The sequence below is a fragment of the Marmota marmota genome, unplaced genomic scaffold (genome assembly GCF_001458135.2).
Source record: "Marmota marmota marmota unplaced genomic scaffold, marMar, whole genome shotgun sequence".
In the NCBI taxonomy this organism is placed as follows: Eukaryota; Metazoa; Chordata; class Mammalia; order Rodentia; family Sciuridae; genus Marmota; species Marmota marmota.
In genome coordinates, this window is record NW_025999900.1 from 28,314,581 (window position 1) to 28,323,804 (window position 9,224).

Below are 9,224 nucleotides of genomic sequence, written 5' to 3' on the forward strand. Positions count from 1 at the left end.
AAATTAAAAATAATCCCCAAATCTAAACATTAGACAAATGTAAAATAGTAATCATTAGAAGCAACCTGGTACACAGGCCTTACTAAAATATGTAAAAAAAAAAAATAAAATAAATAAATCTGAATATAAAGTAATAGTCTATCATAGGGGGGGAAAAAGACAAATAGAGAAAGTCTTCTAAAAAACTAAAATACTTATAATCCCACCATAATAATCACAGTACATTCTTTTGTGTAGTTTTTATCTGCATATAAACCTATACATAAACAATTTGAATTCTGCTTTTTTCCCCTTACTATTTTATATGATTTTCCTTATGCTATTCAAAATTACTCAATTTTAATTGGATGCATTAAGGCTAACTTAGAGATGTACTACAAGGCAAGCCATTTCCCTATTATGGCTGTTCTGGTTGAGTGACATTTTTTATTATATAAAACATAATGTCATAAATAACATCTATTTACATATATTTATGTATTTATTTGATTAGGATAAATTCTAACATCTGGTATTACTGGGTCAAAGGACATGAATATTTTTAAGTTCTTAATGTATGTCATTAAATTATCTGCCAAAAACATACAGACTTTTTATTCCCAATAGTATATGCTACTTTACCATACCCTTACAGCTTTAAAGGTTTTCAAAATTGTTGGTGTTGTACCAGTGAACTACATCCTCAGCCCTTTATATTTATTTTTGAATTTTTAGACATGGTCACTAAGTTGCCCTGGCTGGCCTTGATCTCAGATCCTCCTGCCACGGCTTCCAAGGTAGGTGGGATTACAGGAGTATATCACCACGACTTGTGGATGTGTACCAACTCGAATCCAGATTCTGTGACTTAAATTCATGCATTCTCCATGTAACAAAGTTTGAATTTACATTACTGATTATTTGAGAGTCTCCCCAACCCACCCTAATGGGGAATTAAACTCTCTATACAAACTATTGTAAAAATGTTTGTGGCAATGATGAAGTTCTATGGAAAATACAGAAGGAAATTCTTTTTTTATTGTTTTTTTAAAATATATGACAGCGGAATGCATAACATATTACACATATGTAACATATTACACATATAGAGCACAATTTTTCATATCTCTGGTTATATATAAAGTATATTCACATCAATTCATGTATTAATACATGTACTTTGGATAATGATGTTCATTACATTCCACCATCATTTCTAACCCCCGCCCTCCTCCCTTCCCTTCCCACCCCTCTGCCCTATCTAGAGTTTGTCTATTCTACAGGAAGAAATTCAAATGGAAGGGAACAACTCTTCTCATTGTTTTTAAATTTCCTATTGTAGTAAGTTCTCACCAAAAAGAAAAATATACACATAATTGTGTAAAAAGAAAATTCTTGGAAACAAAAAGCACATCAAAAAACATAATATGTGGTCCAGAAAAGCATTTAAATACAAATTCTATGCTGTAAAGAAATACGCCAAGTGCAAATTATAAATATATAAATAAGAAGAGTTCAAATAATCATATATTCCATCTGACTACTATATTCAATGAAATTCAAGTGAATGTATTCAAACTTATACTCATTTATAAATTGATTTTAAGGATATTGCTAAAAGCATAGATATTCTTAAATCATGTTTCTTCATAAGACTTAACTTCTCTTTTACTTGGGGTCCTGGGAATCAAACCCAGGGTCTTGTGCTTGCTAGACAAGTGCTCAATCATTGAGCTGTGTATCCCTAGCCCCAACAACACGTATCTTATCCCTTTCCTGTGATCATATTGGTAGTTTATTATTTTAAATTATAGTCAGATCACAATTAATGAATATTAATTCTAACTAACATTTCACTTCTTATATCTGCTATATAAAATATGTATAAGAATAAATAAAATAATTACCTTGAGAATTTAGAGACAAGTTCTTTGATAAGGACCCTTCAAACAATGATGAGTTCTCAAGATGTTGCATCAAAAGACTCAGAAATTCCTGCTTTGATCCAGGAAGCTCTCTTGCAAACTTATCATTTTCATTAACATACATTATTTCAATTGCGTATGAAGGATTAAACTTTTGATTCCTGAATACATCTAAGGCACTATTCCATATATTGGCTTTGTTGATAAATAATCTTTTAGGTTTTTTTTTAATTTGGAATCCTAACTCTATCAGAATAGTCGAAATATCTCTTCTAAACTTGCTGCCTTGCCTATAAAAACATGAATTTAAACAAAGAGGTAAGTATTTCAAAGTGTTTTATGTGAAACAGGAGTTATATTGACAATAAAACAAAAGAACAATTTTAAATGGAAATTCTTTACTGAATGTGACCCAAAACCAAAATAATGGCTGCTACTAGAACCAAAAACAGTTATTTGATAATCTTAGGTTTTAAATTATTGATTCCTCACCCCCATCTTCAACTAAATTAAAATCATTTATAAGAATGTTGTTAGATCATTATCTCAAATTTGACCAATCCAGCAGATTCAGGTTTTAGAGCTCAACTCTTACTTCCTGGGTAATGGCTAAAGCAATTTAACTGTACCTTGTTTCATACTTGCTATATCTTAAAAAAAAGAAAATGTAAGCTCTGCATATGTATGAGAAAACTATGGCTTTGAGAGATTACACAATGTATTTTAAACCATAAAGTTATAATCAATAATAGAGCTAATATTACAGAATTCACAATCCATTAAATGGTACCTTTTAGTCTAGACCAGTCATTCTCAAAGTGTGGTCCTTGACCAGTAGCATCACCTGGGAACTTGTTAGAAATGCAAATTATTGAGTCCCATAGCACATCTACACAATCATAATCTCTACTATTTTAACAATCCAGGTGAATTATATAAACCAGTTTAACCATTCTTTGCCTCAGTTGCTCCACTTGTAATTGGAATTAATGTATTCTATGCCCAAAAGTCACTTTTCTATATCTAAGTATAAATTTTTCCCATACCAAGACAATTTAATGTGCCATTGTGGTCCAGGCATTGCTTTTTCACTTTTTTCACCCCCAAAGAATCCACTACTCATTAGTCCAAGTTGAAGAAAAATCAAAATTACACCTTCTTATAGTAGTTTGATTCCTTGCTCCCACCTGGATCAGTGATAATGTTGATGCTATTCTTCTAGAATACGACTGCAAGTGAAAGCAGGAGCAAGGAGTCAAGCTTCCCTGTTGTAACATATTTGGAAACCAGATATTAAAATTATTTAAAAATAACGTGAACATCTTTTTATATGAAAAATATAACAAATGAGATAGCTGTTACAGTTGCAATAACAAAAGTGGAATTTTTAAAACAGTAATTCCTCAGTTTGACAAATCCCTAATATTTTATCCATCTGGCAAATTGAATTATCAAATATTTCCATCAAGCTTAGCTACAAATGTTATTTTTCTACTTTCTTCCTGTTGGGTAAACCAAAGCTCTAAAAACTTTTGCCAAGTTAACATAAATCATTACTACGATTGAACAAATATCTGATGCAATATAAATTTGTAATTCCATTCTTGTTTAAATGTTTATGACTTTAAAGTTAGTTTTTTGCCATTTAGTGGACATAGGAATTAATACAATACTTATAGGTATGTCTTAAACCTTCTAAAGGAAAGAGCTGACATTTAAACTTCTAGCATTGACAATGAATATATTAAGGAAACAATGATTATAGTATCCAATAAGCCAGCTCATGTTAAATAAGATTCCACCCTTTTCACAGAGTTACATGGTATGTTTCATATTTTAACTTCCTATTTTTATAATCAAATAACATTTTAAGGACATTTTCCAGAACAGTGTTTTTCAAACTATCTTGAAAATGATCTATAATAAAAAATGTTTTACAATATGATTCAATATACAATAAATAAATGATTTCATACACATTCTTTCTACATGTAATACAATTCGACATATTTTGCATTCTATTCCATCCCATCCTATCCCATTTCGTTTTTTTTCTTTTAAGATGATGGCTGTATGTATTTCTTGATCAAATATTGGGTTCTGCAGTTTGAAAAATACTCTTCTAGACTATCATATGATCAGCTAACATCCTAAGTGTATATGCACTTCCTTTAATTTCTTTTTCCAAAAAGATTTTTATATTTTTCTCAAATTCAAAATACACACCTCAGCAGGTCTTTACGCTGAGCTCCAGGTGACTGTCTGGGTAACTTAGGTGATGACTCTTCCAACAAACAATCAGTAATTGCCACATTATTAGAGTTGGATAATGCATGTTTTTTTGCTTTTTGGAAATCTACAGATTTAAATTCCAATGTTAGCTTAAAAGAAATATAGGTGAAAAATTTCTAATAACATGCATTTAAACATTTTTATTCAAAATTACAAACTATTACCTGAATTGTAGATAATACTTCTACATTCCAAACACTCCCAATTTTGTTCCCATGATCGTAGTGAGGAACAGGCTAAATGTGTTCCACTAGAACCACAACACTGACAGCGTTTTATTTCCCATTTGCTGAGGACATAAAGAAAAGCAGATGCATATGTTTTGATATTATCTTAATCTAGTTCCAACCACCAGCAGGTCTGCCCTCTGCCATACAAATACTAACCCTTTTATGAAAGAGGGAAAAACAGATTATCTTGCTTTGATACTATATTACTTTTTTCTAAAATATATTTAAAAATTTCATTTATTATGTTTGTAATCACCTTCTCTAAATATCCCCCTAACTTAAAACCCTAGGCTAGTATGAACATATATACATACAGGCACATGCACAAAGAATAGAAACATTAGAAAGGCTGTATGACTGAGGAAAAAAAGCATTTCCTCTTATATTTGATGACTTTGTTCACAAGAAGATTACTGTATCAGTATGTCTGATAAGGAAAAAACATTCAGTACATTTCAAGGTAAATATCTCCTAAAACTTGCTCAGATACTTCAGGTCTTATGGAGCACAACAGGGTTCAGACTTTCTACCTGGCTTTATATTCATATTCTCTCTCATCTTCTCCCTACCACTCCATGTTTCCCCACTATGCCATGTGACATGTGGCAGTTCATATTCATATTTACTTGTCGGTATGGGTGTGAATTGTGGTGTGAGGCTCCCTCCTCTTTGTATGGATAATAGTGTACAAAAACAGATATAAGCTTCTTGAGTGTGTGTAAATGTGGGTGGCAAGATGGGTAGCTAAATATACTCCCACTTCTGCTGTAGGTTTGGTCATAGCATCCCCCTCTGTGGGTTGGTGTGCAGGTGTGTATGCATGTGTCTCTCCTTCTTCCTCAAATAGGTCTGCTCACTGATGAGAAGGAAGATGACAACTAACATGAATACATATTTCATTCAACAGGTCAACTTCTTACTCTTTATATGAAGAGCTTAATACAATTTTAAAGGCAAACTATTGCTACCTTCATTGTCAAGAAGAGGAAATTTAAGCATAGAGGGAGAAATAACTTGCCCAATCAAGGTCACACTGGTTAAGCCTCAGTCAGGTTTCCAACCCAGTTTACCTGGCTTCAGACCCATATTCTTATCTATTATACCATGCTGCTTTTTCATCAATACTGCTTTCCTCTCACTGGGATAAGAGGGATTAAGTTTACAATGCAAGAGTTCAGTCAGCAGATATCTGTGTCCAAGGAGAAAAAGCAATATGTGATAACAATCTCAAAAAGATGCTGCTGAAAAGAAAAAGGATTGTGCTTTATAGCTACATGCAGAAAATGACATGCAGAAAACATATTGTACCAAGCACAATAAAGGAAATCTGTAGCCTTGAATGTGGAATCAGGAGTAGGAAGAATTGCTTAGGGTAAACTTTCCAATGTTGGTCAGACCTCAGCTAATTCTTCACAAATAAATAGTAGCTGATCCAGCCAAATCACTTTCCATGAGAAATAAGGCTCCTAATATTCTACTCTACACTCTAAGTTGACTATGTTAAGGAAGACTATGTAACAGGAATAATAATGTACTAAAATTTCCTACATAAATTTCAATAAAACTCGATTTGTTGACGTTTATCCTCATCTTAAATAAAGAGACTCTTGATCTCTAGTGAAATACACAAGACACAAAATGATTGCTAAAAATAAAAGCAGATATGTATTGACATTACAAAAGAGTAATCAATAAATTTCAAATGCCAAACCCATTTTATAATGACCCAAAAGAAACAGATTAAACTATCTAAATTACCCTCTAGAGTACTACTGTTCAACAGAAGCACAATAATTTTCTAGTAGCCTCATTTAAAAATGTAATACAAAATAGGTAAAATTACTTCAGATGTTTTATTTGCAAAATACTATCATTTTCTTTAACATATTAATCAATACAAACTTAAAGATAATTTTAAGTTTTTCTGTTCATATGATTATAGGTTGATTTGTGCCAATCCCCTAAAATTCATATGTTCAGGTAAGTTTTAACGCTTACTACCTCAGAATATGATTATATTTGAAGAAAAGGGCTATAAAGAGGTAATCAGAGTAAAATGAAGTCTATAGTTAAGTCCTAAAACAATATGACAAATGCCATCATAAAAAAATGATTAGGACATAGCCAACAGAGAGATAACCATGAGAGGACACAGCTAGAGGAAAGTCATTTGTAAGCCATGGCCTCTGAAGAAGCCCAAACCTGTAATCACCTTGATCTTGTACTTCTAACTTTCAAAATTTTGAGAAAACAAATATCTGTTGTTTAAGTCATCTGTCAGTCTGTGGTCTTTTGTTATGGCAGTCCTAGTGAACTAAATCTTTAGAGTGTATTTTAAACTTAAAGCATCCTCTCAATTTAGAACAGCAATATTTCAAAGGCTCAATAGCCACATATGGCTAATATCTACTGTATGGGATGTTGTTTATCTAGGAAAAGGACCTTCATGAAAATATACCAGAGAAACAGGTTAGCTGTACTAAAAAAATTCCTCCATACACAGATGTAAATATACTTTATCTCAAGTTAAAACATCAAACTCCCTAAAAGAGCAAAACTGTTTCACTAGCTTTCTCAGCTAAAGGTTTAAAGGAACCATTAAGCACAATTCAATTTCCAGAAATACCTATCAGGTGCATTATAGTCTCGCCCTTCTTTGCAACGACATCTTCGAACATCACAGTGCTCATAGTGCTGCAGAAGGTCTTGATAAGCATTTTCCTCTAATTCCCAAGATGCATCCCTATAAATGAAGCAAGATATAAAATATACTTTGACCTAAATGTTATATAAAAGGATTGGTAATAAATCTAAAAACCTTTCTCATACTTAGTAACAAGGATAAAAACCTGTCGTTTTTAGGATATCCTTTTTTCAATATATAAATCCATCATGTCATTTAACCTATAATTAATCTCACAGTAAATTTTCAAACATTTAAGTGAAAAATCAAGCAGAAATTTTCTAAAACTTACATTTTTCTAATATTTCACTTCCAAATTTTAGTTTCAGGTTTACTATAATTACTTCTGGATTCATCTTTAAGCATTAAGAAAATTCTTCTCACTCATTTTAAAACCATTTTGATTCTCTTAGATAATTTATAAATACTGTTTCAAAGATGATTTGTGTATAAATTGATCAATTGGACAGTTGGAATACTTACTAAAATGAGACTAAAAATTAGTAAATGACACATTTATGTCAAAGTCCCTCAGCAATCTGAGGAGAAGTAAGCTTTATATCTTGCCATTGGAAATGGCTACCTGTCCATGATCACTTAGTCAAACATAAATGATTATATCTAATGTTATTAAATCCTAAAGTTAAAACATTTAAAATAACTTTTTTTTTTGGTCAAAAGACTAACTATTACTTACTTTTCAGGAATGTGAATTCCCATTCTTAACATCTCTTTCTGAAAGGTGTCAGTATTACTGCATATTGTACACCTGAAGAAAAACACTCCTGCATTTATTGCTTGAACCTATAGTGGAAAATGGAAAATCTATTTTTAACAATTTAAGCCTGTTACCAGTTTATGAACATAATAGAACATGTGCTGTTTTTCATTTTATATGTTATGAAAACATTTTCTATAACTAGTGGTTCTCAAAACTTATAAACTAAGCTATCCCACTGCTAAAATTTGGAGAGTCCCCGATTCCCAGGTCTAACGAATAGATGGTTCAGCTTTATATTCATCACCAATATTTTTCTCAATTTTTGTAGCCTAATGCATTTTCAGTTCCTAAATACTGTGTTGTCCTCCACACTGTGGGAAAACCAGTGAAAATCTTTAGCTACTTCATCCAGAAAGAATGTTTAATTACATGTTATTCATAAATCATTACTGATTCTGTTTTTCACTTATACCTCTTGAATTTTCTTCCCCAAATGGGGAAAGTATAAAACCTGTTACCAATGCTATAGCAAACACAAATAAAGAAGTCACGTGGTATATTCAGAAGGAAACTGGAAGCTATAAGCCTACTAGGAAGAGTAGTCAGTCCCTAATAAAAAACCAGTCACACACATTCATTAAAAACAAAAATGTTAACTCATACTTTATAGATGAAAATACTATGTTGTGAATCAAAAATAGAGACATAAAATGACTAAACTTCAAGGAGTTTTAGCAAGTACACAATACAGGTATACAACCATAATATTGTGTACAAGTGCTGATTTCTTAAAAACTTCATGGACAGAAAAATGAAAAAGTACCTAGTCTACAATGACAAAAGTATTACAGGGATAGTGAGGCCACAGCTGTTTTGAAGAATAGAGGTTTACTAGGAAAATAGGATAATAGATAGTCCAAGGATAGGGAATGGCATATATCAAGCCTCTGTGAAAAGACAGAGAACAAGTAATTAGGAAACTACAATTAATAATATATTTAGGGATTACATTCTGTTGAAGCTGAACTAAGTAATGAAGCCAGATGGGTAAATATAAACCAGAAGCAGAACAGTTAGTGTGAAGGAAAAAAGTAAGTAAAGAGGAGCTCAGGTTCAGAGAACTAATAAATGGTACACTCAACATTGAACACATGAGAGAGAAGCAACAAGTTACCAAAATCTATGAACCTAAAGGAGCTTTAAGCAATTGCAGATACATGCTGAGATCTTACTAAATATAAGATATTTTATAAGAAAGTATTTGGAAGGGAGGGGAAAAAAAAACAGTATAGGACACATGGAAAACACCAATTCGATGACAGAGATATCCAAACTAATCAAGAATAGTGACAATTCCTCGCTACTAGAAGGCTATATATATAAGGCGGGGGGGG

At 31.9% G+C, this 9,224-nt stretch overlaps 1 protein-coding gene across 2 annotated transcripts in view; it reads right to left on the reverse strand.

The window, feature by feature from the left end:
- Positions 1-9,224, reverse strand: part of G2e3 (G2/M-phase specific E3 ubiquitin protein ligase) — a 60,643-nt gene that overhangs the window by 17,990 nt on the left and 33,429 nt on the right. For both annotated transcript variants that reach the window (XM_048798718.1, XM_015491787.2), the window contains exons 7-11: positions 7,807-7,913; positions 7,053-7,169; positions 4,361-4,485; positions 4,131-4,260; positions 1,887-2,194 (exon numbers count right to left, since the gene is read on the reverse strand). In XM_048798718.1, the coding sequence (XP_048654675.1) occupies positions 1,887-2,194; positions 4,131-4,260; positions 4,361-4,485; positions 7,053-7,169; positions 7,807-7,913 (787 nt within the window). The remainder of the gene's footprint in view (positions 1-1,886; positions 2,195-4,130; positions 4,261-4,360; positions 4,486-7,052; positions 7,170-7,806; positions 7,914-9,224) is intronic.